Genomic DNA, 16068 nt, shown 5'->3' with positions numbered 1-16068 from the left:
CACACAGACTGGCAACTGCTGTAATATAACAAATTGAGGTCTGTTGCATTTAAGAAATGTGGCATCAAATTATTGCCAAAGTGCAGTTTCATGTCAATGTAAGGTAGGTAAGACCTTAGCATAGGATAGCATAGCTCTGAAAAATCTGAATTTAAAACACAAGACACACATTTAAAAACGTCTTTACTTATCGTCATCATCCATCCGTCCGTCGGTCCATCCATCCATCCATTATATTCCAAGTAATATACCAAATAATTGGTTCATTGAAAAAACAAAAGATTGCATAAAAAAAACAAAAAACAACTGATGATGTGCTCAGCTATGTGTGTAGTTCTGACGGAACAGATGTCAGAATCAACTTCTGGCCCATATCCTATCTGCCCTTTATGTCTAAAATACTAGAACGTGTAGTCTCCATCCAACTCAAGGCCCACCTCAACTCCAACGACCTGTTCGAACCATTTCAATCCGGCTTCCGCTCACAACACAGCACAGAAACAGCCCTTCTCAAAATCACCAACGATCTCCTTCTCGCCTCTGACTCTGGACACCTCAGCATCCTCATCCTTCTCGACCTAACAGCAGCTTTCGACACCATCAACCACACCATGCCACTCTCCTGGCTACAGTCATACCTCACAAATCGACAGCAATTCATCAATATCAACAACTGATATGAGCCTTCTCCGTCCCCAAACACATCCGTGACTGCCCCAATCTCACCATGTTCAAATCACAAATTAAAATAGACTCTTCAGAACTGCCTTTAATCTGTAATTAATGTTGTGTTTTATATATTTTAAGTGTGTTTTTCTAATTATGTTTTTATGATTTTTTATTCTGTAAAGTGTATTTGAGTTTCAAGAAAAGCGCTCTATAAATAAAATGCATTATTATTATTATTATTAGAATAGAAACTCAATATTATAGTTTTTGAGCATGCAGTCATAATGAGCATGTATGGTTGATTGGTCTTGTAGTATTCAACATAAACTGTGGTTTTATTTCTCTCAAAATAGCTGTATAAGCATTTTTACATTATGGGCCCAACAAATGTAGGAAAGAAAAATGAATGAAAAACATCAACCCTTGTCTCAGGACAGGTCTTTTCACAATTGATTTAAACCCACTATAAGGTTGTGTTACATTGCAGAGTAGTTTGATTCAGTAGGTGGCTCTGATGTCAAGCAATGTTTGACTTAACAAGTTCTGCTCCATCTTTGTTTTAATAGCTTTCATGAGTGCAAGTTATGCCACTTGTTTCTACAGGACCACTTCATTTAATAAATGGCTGATAGATAAACAAACACCATTTAACAACCAAGCAAAAAACAAAATTAAACAGAATGGGCAAAATACATCTTGGCAATATTTTACTTTAATTATACATTTTATTAAATGATAAATGTAGTCATATGTATTTGCATTAATTGTAGGTATAAGAGTAAATATAAACAATATGCAACAACTGTGTCATTATGTAAAACAAACTCATTCATGCAATGGCTAAATAAATTAAATAAAAAAAACTCATCCATGCAACTGTTTATATGCATTAGATTAACCAACATTCTACCAACTGGGGTATCCACAAACCCAATATATATACTTTTGACTCAGAGTAGCTTTGTCAAAAGTCCCCAATTGCATTCAATGCAGGATTCCATGGAAATGATCAGTTGATTAATCATTTTTAAGAAGACAAACAAATAGATGCAGCAAACACACATTATCTCTTTCTAAGACATAAATGACATCTCTTATCAAATGTAAAGAACATATAAGTTTGGAGATGATGGTTGTTTCTTACAGTAGATATTATTGAAGTCAGTAGTCCTTGTTCTGTACGTGTTAAATGTGTTGGTAGGGTGAGAGTTAAGTAAAGTATAACAGATTAATAGATGCCATAAAAAAAAACAAGATCAGGATGGTTTATATAGACTGGAAGTTGCTGATTACTTAAAGTGGACCTATCATGCTATATTGGAAAAATATATTGTAGGGCCATACCTATACAAAACATGTCTGTGAAGTTTTTTGCTTAAAATACCAAACAGTTCACCCATTGTAGCCATGCCTCATACTGCTCATACCCCTCTTTTGCAGCCCTGTTAGAGAAACGCAGATTTTGGTTCCTTAGCTTGAAAAAAAGAAAGAAGAGGAGACAGAGCTAATGCCTGATCAGAATTCTACCGGAGATAAAGTTAAATTCTGCTGTGATAAAACGCCATCCTGTTCTAAACCACATCAAAGATTATTTCTGAAACAGTATGGAGCTCAAATGCTTTTTCTCTTGCGGGTTTATCACAAGGTGAGTTCCTTTTTTTATTTCCTGCTTTTTAAACACATGTGCTCTACAGTACAGGTTAGCTCTGAGTGTTAGCGAGGCTTGCTAATGTAAACAAAGACGAGATTACGTCCAAAACACGTCAGGCATTGTTTCTGAAATCTGTATCTGCTCGTTGTACCCCTGTTTTTAAAAGATTTGGGTATGGAGGAAAAGAGAGAGGGTTTTATTTTCTGACGCTGCGTGAGTTCCCCGACGCACATATTCATGTATAAAAGACATCACAAAGTGCATTTTGTATGATAGGTCCCCTTTAATTATAAATAAAGATAAAAGATAATATTTTATATTAATGGAGGGAGGACATTGCTAAGCTTAACATGCAGGGGTACATTTATAAAAGTGTCTCTGACCAAATGCATTAAGGTTTGGTGTCGAGATTATATTTTTGAATATATTAGGGACAGCAAAAAAATAAACAAGCAAAAACCATAATTGACTATTTTGCCACATATAACTGAAAAGTGCAGCTTTGGCAGAGGATGTATTATTTAATCACACATTGTGTTAGCTTTATCTGTACCAGTGGGGCAATCCTTTAGTTCGGCTCCCCCGTCGACACATTCAATAAATTTAGAGGGGTCCTCTTTATATTTGAATCTCTTCCCTTTCTTTCCTTGACAGCGTGTTATATCAAAGTTAAGAATAGAAGTCGAAGAGGGTGTAGTTGTGGTCGTAGACAATGCTGTGGTTGTGGTAGGTAGAATTGTGGTCGTAGGCAATGTTGTGGCTGTGGAAGGTAGAATTGTGGTTGTAGGCATTTCCGTTGTTGTGGTAGGTAGAGTTGTGGTGGTCGGCATTGTCGTGGTTGTGGTAGGTAGAATTGTGGTCGTAGGCAATGCTGTGGTTGTGGTAGAGGGAGTTGTGGTCGTAGGCATTGTTGTGGTTGTGGTAGATAGAGTTGTGGTGGTCGGCATTGTTGTGGTTGTGGTAGGTAGAATTGTGGTCGTAGGCAATGCTGTGGTTGTGGTAGGTAGAGTTGTGGTCGTAGGCATAGATGTGGTTGTGGTAGAGGGAGTTGTGGTCGTAGGCATTGTTGTGGTTGTGATAGGTAGAGTTGTGGTGGTCGGCATTGTTGTGGTTGTGGTAGGTAGAATTGTGGTCGTAGGCAATGCTCTGGTTGTGGTAGGTAGAATTGTGGTCGTAGGTATTGATGTGATTGTCGTAGAGGGAGTTGTGGTCGTAGGCATTGTTGTGGTTGTGGTAGGTACAGTTGTGGTGGTCAGCAATGTTGTGGTTGTGGTAGGTAGAATTGTGGTCGTAGGCAATGCTGTGGTTGTGGTAGAGGGAGTTGTGGTGGTCGGCATTGTTGTGGTTGTGGTAGGTAGAGTTGTGGTGGTTGGCAATACTGTGGTTGTGGTAGGTAGAGTTGTGGTCGTAGGCATTGATGTGGTTGTGGTAGAGGGAGTTGTGGTCGTAGGCATTGTTGTGGTTGTGGTAGGTGGAATTGTGGTCGTAGGCATTGTTGTGGTTGTGGTAGAGGGAGTTGTGGTCGTAGGCATTGTTGTGGTTGTGGTAGGTAGAGTTGTGGTGGTCGGCAATGCTGTGTTTGTGGTAGGTAGAGTTGTGGTCGTAGGCATTGATGTGGTTGTGGTAGAGGGAGTTGTGGTCGTAGGCATTGTTGTGGTTGTGGTAGGTGGAATTGTGGTCGTAGGCATTGTTGTGGTTGTGGTAGGTAGAGTTGTGGTTGTAGGCATTTCCATTGTTGTGGTAGGTAGAGTCGTGGTGGTCGGCATTGTTGTGGTTGTGGTAGGTAGAATTGTGGTCGTAGGCAATGCTGTCGTGGTGGTAGGTAGAGTTGTGGTTGTAGGCATTTCCATTGTTGTGGTAGGTAGAGTTGTGGTGGTCGGCATTGTTGTGGTTGTGGTAGGTAGAATTGTGGTCGTAGGCAATGATGTGGTTGTGGTAGGTACAGTTGTGGTCGTAGGCATTGATGTGGTTGTGGTAGAGGGAGTTGTGGTCGTAGGCATTGTTGTGGTTGTGGTAGGTAGAGTTGTGGTCGTAGGCATTGATGTGGTTGTGGTAGAGGGAGTTGTGGTCGTAGGCATTGTTGTGGTTGTGGTAAATGGAATTGTGGTCGTAGGCATTGTTGTGGTTGTGGTAGGTAGAGTTGTGGTTGTAGGCATTTCCGTTGTTGTGGTAGGTAGAGTCGTGGTGGTCGGCAATGCTGTGGTTGTGGTAGGTAGAGTTGTGGTAGTAGGCATTGATGTGGTTGTGTTAGAGGGAGTTGTGGTCGTAGGCATTGTTGTGGTTGTGGTAGATGGAATTGTGGTCGTAGGCATTGTTGTGGTTGTGGTAGGTAGAGTTGTGGTTGTAGGCATTTCCGTTGTTGTGGTAGGTAGAGTCGTGGTGGTCGGCATTGTTGTGGTTGTGGTAGGTAGAATTGTGGTCGTAGGCATTGATGTGGTTGTGGTAGTTGGAGTTGTGGTCGTAGGCATTGTTGTGGTTGTGGTGGGTAGAGTTGTGGTTGTAGGCATTTCCGTTGTTGTGGTAGGTAGCGTTGTGGTGGTCGGCATTTTTGTGGTTGTGGTAGGTGGAATTGTGGTTGTCGGCATTGTTGTGGTTGTGGTAGGTAGAGTTGTGGTCATAGGCATTGATGTGGTTGTGGTAGGTAGAGTTGTGGTCGTTGGCATTGATGTGGTTGTCGTAGAGGGAGTTGTGGTCGTAAGCATTGTTGTGGTTGTGGTAGGTACAGTTGTGGTCGTAGGCATTGTTGTGGTTGTGGTAGGTATAATTGTGGTCGTAGGCATTGCTGTGGTTGTGGTAGGTAGAGTTGTGGTCGTAGGCATTGATGTGGTTGTGGTAGAGGGAGTTGTGGTCGTAGGCATTGTTATGGTTGTGGTAGAGGGAGTTGTGGTCGTAGGCATTGTTGTGGTTGTGGTAGGTAGAATTGTGGTCGTAGGCAATGCTGTGGTTGTGGTAGGTAGAGTTGTGGTCATATGCATTGATGTGGTTGTGATGGAGGGAGTTGTGGTCGTAGGCATTGTTGTGGTTGTGGTAGGTAGAGTTGTGGTCGTAGGCATTGATGTGGTTGTGGTAGAAGGAGTTGTGGTCTTAGGCATTGTTGTGGTTGTGGTAGGTAGAATTGTGATCGTAGGCAATGCTGTGGTTGTGGTAGGTAGAGTTGTGGTCGTAGGCATTGATGTGGTTGTGGTAGAGGGAGTTGTGGTCGTAGGCATTGTTGTGGTTGTGGTACGTAGAGTTTTGGTCGTAGGCAATGCCGTGGTTGTGGTAGGTAGATTTGTGGTGGTCGGCATTGTTGTGGTTGTGGTAGGTAGAATTGTGGTCGTAGGCAATGCTGTCGTGGTGGTAGGTAGAGTTGTGGTTGTAGGCATTTCCATTGTTGTGGTAGGTAGAGTTGTGGTGGTCTGCATTGTTGTGGTTGTGGTAGGTAGAATTGTGGTCGTAGGCAATGATGTGGTTGTGGTAGGTAGAGTTGTGGTCGTAGGCATTGATGTGGTTGTGGTAGAGGGAGTTGTGCTCGTAGGCATTGTTGTGGTTGTGGTAGGTAGAGTTGTGGTCGTAGGCATTGATGTGGTTGTGGTAGAGGGAGTTGTGGTCGTAGGCATTGTTGTGGTTGTGGTAGATGGAATTGTGGTCGTAGGCATTGTTGTGGTTGTGGTAGGTAGAGTTGTGGTTGTAGGCATTTCCGTTGTTGTGGTAGGTAGAGTCGTGGTGGTCGGCAATGCTGTGGTTGTGGTAGGTAGAGTTGTGGTCGTAGGCATTGATGTGGTTGTGGTAGAGGGAGTTGTGGTCGTAGGCATTGTTGTGGTTGTGGTAGTTGGAGTTGTGGTCGTAGGCATTGTTGTGGTTGTGGTAGGTAGCGTTGTGGTGGTCGGCATTGTTGTGGTTGTGGTAGGTGGAATTGTGGTTGTCGGCATTGTTGTGGTTGTGGTAGGTAGAGTTGTGGTCATAGGCATTGATGTGGTTGTGGTAGGTAGAGTTGTGGTCGTTGGCATTGTTGTGGTTGTGGTAGGTATAATTGTGGTCGTAGGCAATGCTGTGGTTGTGGTAGTTGGAGTTGTGGTCGTAGGCATTGTTGTGGTTGTGGTGGGTAGAGTTGTGGTTGTAGGCATTTCCGTTGTTGTGGTAGGTAGCGTTGTGGTGGTCGGCATTGTTGTGGTTGTGGTAGGTGGAATTGTGGTTGTCGGCATTGTTGTGGTTGTGGTAGGTAGAGTTGTGGTCATAGGCATTGATGTGGTTGTGGTAGGTAGAGTTGTGGTCGTTGGCATTGTTGTGGTTGTGGTAGGTATAATTGTGGTCGTAGGCAATGCTGTGGTTGTGGTAGTTGGAGTTGTGGTCGTAGGCATTGTTGTGGTTGTGGTGGGTAGAGTTGTGGTTGTAGGCATTTCCGTTGTTGTGGTAGGTAGAGTTGTGGTGGTCGGCATTGTTGTGGTTGTGGTAGGTAGAATTGTGGTCGTAGGCAATGCTGTGGTTGTCGTAGAGGGAGTTGTGGTCGTAAGCATTGTTGTGGTTGTGGTAGGTACAGTTGTGGTCGTAGGCATTGTTGTGGTTGTGGTAGGTATAATTGTGGTCGTAGGCAATGCTGTGGTTGTGGTAGTTGGAGTTGTGGTCGTAGGCATTGTTGTGGTTGTGGTGGGTAGAGTTGTGGTTGTAGGCATTTCCGTTGTTGTGGTAGGTAGCGTTGTGGTGGTCGGCATTGTTGTGGTTGTGGTAGGTGGAATTGTGGTTGTCGGCATTGTTGTGGTTGTGGTAGGTAGAGTTGTGGTCATAGGCATTGATGTGGTTGTGGTAGGTAGAATTGTGGTCGTAGGCAATGCTGTGGTTGTGGTAGGTAGAGTTGTGGTCGTAGGAATAGATGTGGTTGTGGTAGAGGGAGTTGTGGTCGTAGGCATTGTTGTGGTTGTGGTAGGTAGAGTTGTGGTGGTCGGCATTATTGTGGTTGTGGTAGGTAGAGTTGTGGTCGTAGGCATTGATTTGGTTGTGGTAGTTGGAGTTGTGGTCGTAGGCATTGTTGTGGTTGTGGTATGTAGAGTTGTGGTGGTCGGCATTGTTGTGGTTGTGGTAGGTAGAATTGTGGTCGTAGGCAATGCTGTGGTTGTTGAAGGTAGAATTGTGGTCGTAGGCATTGTTGTGGTTGTGGCAGGTAGAATTGTGGTCGTAGGCAATGCTGTGGTTGTGGTAGGTAGAGTTGTGGTGGTCGGCATTGTTGTGGTAGGTAGAATTGTGCTCGTAGGCAATGCTCTGGTTGTAGTAGGTAGAGTTGTGGTCGTAGGCATTGATGTGGTTGTCGTAGAGGGAGTTGTGGTCGTAAGCATTGTTGTGGTTGTGGTAGGTACAGTTGTGGTCGTAGGCATTGTTGTGGTTGTGGTAGGTATAATTGTGGTCGTAGGCAATGCTGTGGTTGTGGTAGGTAGAGTTGTGGTCGTAGGCATTGATGTGGTTGTGGTAGAGGGAGTTGTGGTCGTAGGCATTGTTGTGGTTGTGGTAGAGGGAGTTGTGGTCGTAGGCATTGTTGTGGTTGTGGTAGGTAGAATTGTGGTCGTAGGCAATGCTGTGGTTGTGGTAGGTAGAGTTGTGGTCATATGCATTGATGTGGTTGTGATGGAGGGAGTTGTGGTCGTAGGCATTGTTGTGGTTGTGGTAGGTAGAGTTGTGGTCGTAGGCATTGATGTGGTTGTGGTAGAGGGAGTTGTGGTCTTAGGCATTGTTGTGGTAGGTAGAATCGTGGTCGTAGGCAATGCTGTGGTTGTGGTAGGTAGAGTTGTGGTCGTAGGCATTGATGTGGTTGTGGTAGAGGGAGTTGTGGTCGTAGGCATTGTTGTGGTTGTGGTACGTAGAGTTGTGGTCGTAGGCAATGCCGTGGTTGTGGTAGGTAGATTTGTGGTCGTAGGCATTGATGTGGTTGTAGTAGATGGAGTTGTGGTCATAGGCATTGTTGTGGTCGTGGTAGGTAGAATTGTGGTCGTAGGCATTGATGTGGTTGTGGCAGAGGGATTTGTACTCGTAGGCATTGTTGTGGTTGTGGTAGGTAGAGTTGTGGTCGTTGGCATTGTTGTGGTTGTGGTAGGTATAATTGTGGTCGTAGGCAATGCTGTGGTTGTGGTAGTTGGAGTTGTGGTCGTAGGCATTGTTGTGGTTGTGGTGGGTAGAGTTGTGGTTGTAGGCATTTCCGTTGTTGTGGTAGGTAGAGTTGTGGTGGTCGGCATTGTTGTGGTTGTGGTAGGTAGAATTGTGGTCGTAGGCAATGCTGTGGTTGTCGTAGAGGGAGTTGTGGTCGTAAGCATTGTTGTGGTTGTGGTAGGTACAGTTGTGGTCGTAGGCATTGTTGTGGTTGTGGTAGGTATAATTGTGGTCGTAGGCAATGCTGTGGTTGTGGTAGTTGGAGTTGTGGTCGTAGGCATTGTTGTGGTTGTGGTGGGTAGAGTTGTGGTTGTAGGCATTTCCGTTGTTGTGGTAGGTAGCGTTGTGGTGGTCGGCATTGTTGTGGTTGTGGTAGGTGGAATTATGGTTGTCGGCATTGTTGTGGTTGTGGTAGGTAGAGTTGTGGTCATAGGCATTGATGTGGTTGTGGTAGGTAGAATTGTGGTCGTAGGCAATGCTGTGGTTGTGGTAGGTAGAGTTGTGGTCGTAGGAATAGATGTGGTTGTGGTAGAGGGAGTTGTGGTCGTAGGCATTGTTGTGGTTGTGGTAGGTAGAGTTGTGGTGGTCGGCATTATTGTGGTTGTGGTAGGTAGAGTTGTGGTCGTAGGCATTGATTTGGTTGTGGTAGTTGGAGTTGTGGTCGTAGGCATTGTTGTGGTTGTGGTATGTAGAGTTGTGGTGGTCGGCATTGTTGTGGTTGTGGTAGGTAGAATTGTGGTCGTAGGCAATGCTGTGGTTGTTGAAGGTAGAGTTGTGGTCGTAGGCATTGTTGTGGTTGTGGCAGGTAGAATTGTGGTCGTAGGCAATGCTGTGGTTGTGGTAGGTAGAGTTGTGGTGGTCGGCATTGTTGTGGTAGGTAGAATTGTGCTCGTAGGCAATGCTCTGGTTGTAGTAGGTAGAGTTGTGGTCGTAGGCATTGATGTGGTTGTCGTAGAGGGAGTTGTGGTCGTAAGCATTGTTGTGGTTGTGGTAGGTACAGTTGTGGTCGTAGGCATTGTTGTGGTTGTGGTAGGTATAATTGTGGTCGTAGGCAATGCTGTGGTTTGTGGTAGGTAGAGTTGTGGTCGTAGGCATTGATGTGGTTGTGGTAGAGGGAATTGTGGTCGTAGGCATTGTTGTGGTTGTGGTAGAGGGAGTTGTGGTCGTAGGCATTGTTGTGGTTGTGGTAGGTAGAATTGTGGTCGTAGGCAATGCTGTGGTTGTGGTAGGTAGAGTTGTGGTCATATGCATTGATGTGGTTGTGATGGAGGGAGTTGTGGTCGTAGGCATTGTTGTGGTTGTGGTAGGTAGAGTTGTGGTCGTAGGCATTGATGTGGTTGTGGTAGAGGGAGTTGTGGTCTTAGGCATTGTTGTGGTAGGTAGAATCGTGGTCGTAGGCAATGCTGTGGTTGTGGTAGGTAGAGTTGTGGTCGTAGGCATTGATGTGGTTGTGGTAGAGGGAGTTGTGGTCGTAGGCATTGTTGTGGTTGTGGTACGTAGAGTTGTGGTCGTAGGCAATGCCGTGGTTGTGGTAGGTAGATTTGTGGTCGTAGGCATTGATGTGGTTGTAGTAGATGGAGTTGTGGTCATAGGCATTGTTGTGGTCGTGGTAGGTAGAATTGTGGTCGTAGGCATTGATGTGGTTGTGGCAGAGGGATTTGTACTCGTAGGCATTGTTGTGGTTGTGGTAGGTAGAGTAGTGGTGGTCGGCATTGGTGTGGTAGGTAGAATTGTGGTCGTAGGCAATGCTGTGGTGGTGGTAGGTAGAGTTGTTGTCGTAGGCATTGATATGGTTGTGGTAGAGGGAGTTGTGGTCGTAGGCATTGTTGTGGTTGTGGTAGGTAGAGTTGTGGTCGTAGGCAATGCTGTGGTTGTGGTAGGTAGAGTTGTGGTCGTAGACATTGATGTGGTTGTGGTAGAGGGAGTTGTGGTCATAGCCATTGTTGTGGTTGTGGTAGGTAGAATAGTGGTCGTAGGCAATGCTGTGGTTGTGGTAGGCAAAGTTGTGGTCGTAGGCATTTTTGTGGTTGTGGTAGGTAGAATTGTGGTCGTAGGCAATGCTGTGGTTGTGGTAGGTAGAGTTGTGGTGGTCGGCATTTTTGTGGTTGTGGTCGGTAAAATTGTGGTCGTTGGCAATGCTGTGGTTGTGGTAGGTAGAGTTGTGGTGGTCGGCATTTTTGTGGTTGTGGTAGGTAGATTTGTGGTCGTAGGCATTGATGTGGTTGTGGTAGGGAGAGTTGTGGTCGTAGGCATTGATGCGGTTGTGGTAGAGGGAGTTGTGGTCGTAGGCATTGTCGTGGTTTTGGTAGGTAGAATTTTGGTCGTAGGCAATGCTTTGGTTGTGGTAAGTAGAATTGTGGTCGTAGGCAATGCTGTGGTTGTGGTATGTAGAGTTGTGGTCGTAGGCATTGATGTGGTTGTGGTAGATGGAGTTGTGGTCGTAGGCATTGTTGTGGTTGTGGTAGGTAGAATTGTGGTCGTAGGCATTGTGGTCGTATGCGATTCTGTGGTTGTGGTAGGTAGAGTTGCGGTCGTAGGAATTGCTGTGGTTTTAGTAAGGGAAGTTGCTTTGGTCGTAGGCATTGTTTTGGTTGTGGTAGGACGAGTTATGGTTGTAGGCAGTGGTGTAGTTGTGTTAGGTGGCATTGTTGATACAGCAAGGTTTAGTTTTGTTGATGTGCTCATTGTTGTAGTTGTATCGACAGTTGTTGGTGTCGTTGGCATTGTTGTGGTTGTGGTAGGGAGAGTTGTGGTTGTAGGGACATTTCTTATGATTGTAGGGACATTTCTTGTGGTTGTCTGCATTGTTTTGTTCATAGTAGGGAGAGTTGTTGAGGTCTTCGGCATTGTTGTGGGTGTATGTGGGGTGGTCTTTGTCATAGGCACTGTTTTGGTGGCAGGTGGAGTTGTTGTCGGCATTGTCATAGTAGTATGAGGGGGGTTGAGAGTAGTTGTGTTATCGGTTGTTGCTGGAGTTTTAGAAGAAAGGACCCAAAAATATTTTGTTTTATCATTTATTGTGTTATTGTTTTTACCCCACGTTAACATCCCATCATATTTTGATATTACATAGCATGACCTTTGAGATTAAAAGGGAGCTCATTTGCTTTCTTCATATTGAATTATATTAATGTAAATAAGTTATTATGACAATACAGTTAATGGCATTTAATTAAAAAAAAACGTTAAACCTTCCCTTCTTAAAGGATGTAAAGACATTTTTTGTGTTCTAATTACCTGGAACCAGGAGATTATACAGATGGCTGATGAGGGGATTGCTGCCCATTCTGCAGAACTCTCCATTCATATCATCCAGGTCGAGAGACCAAAGAAATGCTCCTCCAAAGTTGTTCATCTTTAGGTAACTGACCTGGGAGGATGAAGAAAAAACACTTTAAGGGTTGATGCCATGCAGACAAAATGTCTATTTAAAGCAGGGACGTGCGGTCAGGGGAGGCAGGTGAGGCAGTGCCTCACCTGTCTTCATGAAAAGTAAAAATACAAATAACAATAAAATGAAATAAATATTAATATTTCTCCACTGGTCTGTGCTATAAATGTATTTTCTGTATGATTCCAATCATTTCGATCAATTTTATAGTAAATATCGATGAAATGGCGTATTTTCTGTTCCTACAGTATACGGTGAGAGATGCGAGCTGAGGCAGCGACGAGCTGAGCCTCACCTCGGATTGCGCAATCCCTCGCAAACTAGGTTGAGCGTGTGCATTTGGCGCGTGCCTGTTGCTATCACTCTGTATGTCGCCAATATAATGTTTACAGAGACTTTACTATGCGTACTGACTTTCCATAGCCTAGCTAATGTGTGTAATGTATGTATGTGTGTCACTGTGTAACATATTTAGTCTTGCTGATGTGACATAAAAGCACAGTAAAAAGACACAAGGTGAGGCAGACAGTACTCTGCCGCACTGAAGGGGGCGTACGTGAGCCCACAGGTTTTAGTTGCTACTGTTATTCTACAGACGGTAGACGCAAACAACAAGCTAAACTTTTGAAACTACAAGAAGATAAGGAGGACTTTTATAAAAAAGTAAGAGATTTTTGTCCAGAAGGATAGGCGCATGGACCTCATCTTCAAGTAAAGGTAAGACCACCATTTTATTGAAAATGGTTTCTTACTAAGAGAGAACAATCCAATATTTAAATGAAACTACATTTGTGGGTATCCTTTTGTTGAACGGTCTGTTTAAAATTAATCGAAGCATCAGACTAAAAAAGTTTTGAATATAACAGAATATTTCGAACATATTGTTGAAAAGAGTATAACAGGGGACCTTTAACCAGATTTGAGCACAAGCAGTCGTTTTCAAAGGATTAACTGCAGTATTTTGCCTACCTTAATATCGAGGCTGTCTTCATTGTCAAATCCAACCCACTGATTTTCTGTGGTGGCATATGGAACTTTCTGATCAGGTATCAGCTCGGTTGTAACTCCATCAAGATAAAGGCAAGTCTGTACAGAAGGATCAAATGTCACAATGTATTTTTCAATCAGAAATGTGTCACACCAAATACTGTCGAATATGTTAGGCTATAATAAAGTGATTGATTTAAATGTATTTCATTCACAGGTTGCAATTTACCTCATAAGCAGCCCAGAATCCCTCTTCCCCAGTGTAACATCCTTCTTCACCAGGACCATTCGCTGGTGCTCCAACATCACTGGAGGCAGTGGAGAGGTCAAAAGCTCTCCCGTATGCCGCTAACCCCAAGTTTAGCTTTTGTGCTGGTGCTCCCTGGTCTCGCCAATACCGCATAGCATAGTCCTAAAATGTGGATTAAAATAACAAAATACAATGAGAAAGCGTCTCTTAAAATAACTTTTTTTTTGCAGCGTACGTATGAATCCCTGTACTTACAGTGTTAGAGTAAGTTTTGTTTCCTGTGTCGTGGGATCCGTTGTATAAGGGGCTGTGATGTCCTGTGACACTTTCCCAGGGGCCGTGAAAATCAAATGTCAACACATTAATGAAATCCAGGTGCCTGATAAAGAGAAGAAGAGATCACATTCAGAAAAACAAGAAAATAGGTCATCTTGGGTATAATGCAAAGAGATACATATATTTATTTTTTACATGGCAATCTGTGGGACTTGATAACTGGCATCGATGGTTGCTTTCTCAGCAGAGACACTAGCAGCGACGATTAAGCTGTCACGGTTGGCTGCTTTCCCTTCAGACACAAATGCTTCCTTGAGCTCCTATACAAGAAGAATGGTTCAGTCTCGGTTTAGATAACAAACTGATATTTTCATATACCTATGTAGTGAGAGAAACTCAAGATCTGACCTTGCAAAGCATTGTGAAACTCTGCTTGTCCTGTGATGGGCTTCCAGCTTCTCCAGGGTTCCTCCAGTCAAGGTTTAGGCCATCAAACCCACTTTCTCTCAGTAGTTTAATAGCAGACTGGATGAACGTTTCTCTGTTTTGTGTTGTGGCCACCATTGCAGTAAATCTGGTAAACAGTTGAACCACAGTGGTTTTTTAAAGCTAATGTCAATTAAAGAAATCATAAATATAGCTGTTGAACTAATTTCAAGTGTTTATTTGGATTATTATGTAATTGCTAAAATAAATGTAAGCACACCAATACATCATGAATGGGGAAATTCAAGAGCTGCTAATAATTTTATTTGCATTGTCACAGAAAAACCAAGAAAGTAACTTACTTTTGTGTGTCAAAGGTCAAGCCACCAACTGCCAACAGGGTTTTGAGCGCTGGATTTCTGTGTGAAAATAAAAGTCCAGTAATAATTGATTACAAACACAAAATTCAACATTAACACAATATTTAAATGCTAAAAAACGGACCTGGTTTTGAGTCCATTAAAGGACTGATAGCGTTGTATGTCAGTCGCACTGCTTGGGACCAGTTCATTTTGGTTGTCGATGTCGGCAAAAGCATAGATCAGATGGGTACACTTGTTCGGATCAATATCTGAAATTGTGAACTTCCCGTAGTCCGCTCTATTTTCAGCCTCGCTGTTATAGTAACACACCAGCCTGGAGGAAGAGGCTGAGAGACAGAAGAACATCAAGTATGTCAGTTTACTTGACCAAGAGTTGTTAGTTGAGGTACATTATTTATCTTCATTGCTACCATTACTTCTAGGATTGATTATACAAAATGCATGTTATAAACTTACCCAAGCTGGTGATGATCAAAAAGAGACCTTCAAAAGGATAGAAAGGTAAGTATTGGAGTTGATCCAAATAAAAACATATAATACAAAAAATTCCCACTCTTCTAATCTTGTGCTTAACATTTTCTTTGTCAAGGTTACACTCTTATCATTCAACAGCTAAATTCAGTTAAGGTAAATGGAATTACATCAATATGTGTTCTGGATCAACTTGTGGGTTTTGTGAGAATAATCCAAAGTAATGATGACAATGTTTCTGAAAAGAGTTGCCAGTGCCTTTTCTGAATAAGATGATTTGCTGTAAACACAGCAAACCAACTTAAATTCACTGCCCCTTTTGAGTAAAAAGTTACTTGACAATGCCTTACCTGCAGTTAGAGTGACTTTGCACATGGTGTCACTATGTAGAAAAGAAATAGAACGAAATGTGTTTTAATATACAGCCATGTTCAAACAAATCCTCACTGTTGAACAAACTATAAATATGCTTTGGTGTATATGGTGAATACACAAACACAAAAAGAAGATTTAAGTAGGTAAGTATTTAGAAAAAAAAGGAACAAATCTGTAACTATTCCAACCCTACTTTCGTGTTTGTTCCACCCCCCTTACCTTTGGAGTTCACAGTCAAATTTGACCGGTCTGTTTTAACTGCTCTACATTAACATGAACACCATTTATCATCATCAAATTGTATTTAACACCATTTTAAGTCAAATGTCTCAGGATACTGGTTAATAACTGCAGTGAATATACAAAGAATAGACACTGAAAATGTATTGCAAAATAAACACGATTGTCGATTTGGGTGTGTACTCTGTTGGATGAACATAATCTAGGGTTACCTATTCTTTTCCATTCATTTTTTTACCAGAAGCACCATAGGTGTTACAAAGTGGACCAAACCACTCAAAATTCAATGAAAGTGGTGATCAGTTATTTAATACAGCTCTAGAAAAAATCAAGAGACCACTCCAAATGTTTCTTAAATCTCTATCTCTACATGCATGGCAGCCATTCCATTCAGTTTCTGTTGAATTCCAACAGAGAGAAATGTTGTCAGTAGTTTATATGATTAAACGTTATTTTATTTTCCTCAAACCCATACATATAAATAGCTGTATGTTCATAAGCCTACTGTGGAGGATATAAGGCCTTGAGGCAATCAAATGTAAAACACAATATGTATGATTGATGAAAGTAGTACATTTGTCAGATTAAACCCAACACAACAGGATATTAAACATTTTTATACAATTAAAGAAATATAAATATGCAAAAATGTAAGTACAATAATAAAAATAACAATTTACTCTAATAATAAAAAATAAAAATGTATCTGCAGTAAATCAGAATTTAAATTGGCAGACCTGTGCAGTTTAATAACTAAACTATATATTTTGTCAAGGACAAAATCCTTTCTTCAAACAATTGTGTGTGTCTGCTGCAGGAAATACAGAGTAACATA

General features: G+C 42.6%; 1 protein-coding gene across 1 annotated transcript; it reads right to left on the bottom strand.

The window, feature by feature from the left end:
- Positions 1-482: 482 nt before the first annotated feature.
- LOC117479432 (acidic mammalian chitinase-like) lies at positions 483-14993 on the bottom strand. The gene is made up of 15 exons (XM_034126376.1): positions 14969-14993; positions 14604-14630; positions 14269-14473; positions 14127-14183; positions 13747-13912; positions 13534-13658; positions 13318-13441; positions 13042-13224; positions 12795-12911; positions 11672-11804; positions 11116-11305; positions 9990-10182; positions 9026-9337; positions 7244-7555; positions 483-578 (listed from the first exon to the last, which is right to left on the bottom strand). Exons 1-15 carry the CDS (start codon positions 14991-14993, stop codon positions 483-485), a joined length of 2265 nt encoding a protein of 754 aa, XP_033982267.1.
- Positions 14994-16068: the final 1075 nt, after the last annotated feature.

Source organism: Trematomus bernacchii, unplaced genomic scaffold, assembly GCF_902827165.1.
Source record: "Trematomus bernacchii unplaced genomic scaffold, fTreBer1.1, whole genome shotgun sequence".
Taxonomy (NCBI): domain Eukaryota; kingdom Metazoa; phylum Chordata; class Actinopteri; order Perciformes; family Nototheniidae; genus Trematomus; species Trematomus bernacchii.
Note: the sequence above shows the minus strand (reverse complement) of the source record. Positions and strands in the feature narration are given on the sequence as shown.

Coding starts and splice junctions, on each gene's coding strand:
- LOC117479432 (XM_034126376.1), bottom strand. CDS start 14,993: ATGTGCAAAGTCACTCTAACTGCAG. Junction 14,474..14,603: donor TTTGATCATCACCAGCTTGG/GTAAGTTTATAA, acceptor TCTGTCTCTCAG/CCTCTTCCTCCAGGCTGGTG. Junction 13,225..13,317: donor ACAAAACTTACTCTAACACT/GTAAGTACAGGG, acceptor TCCACATTTTAG/GACTATGCTATGCGGTATTG.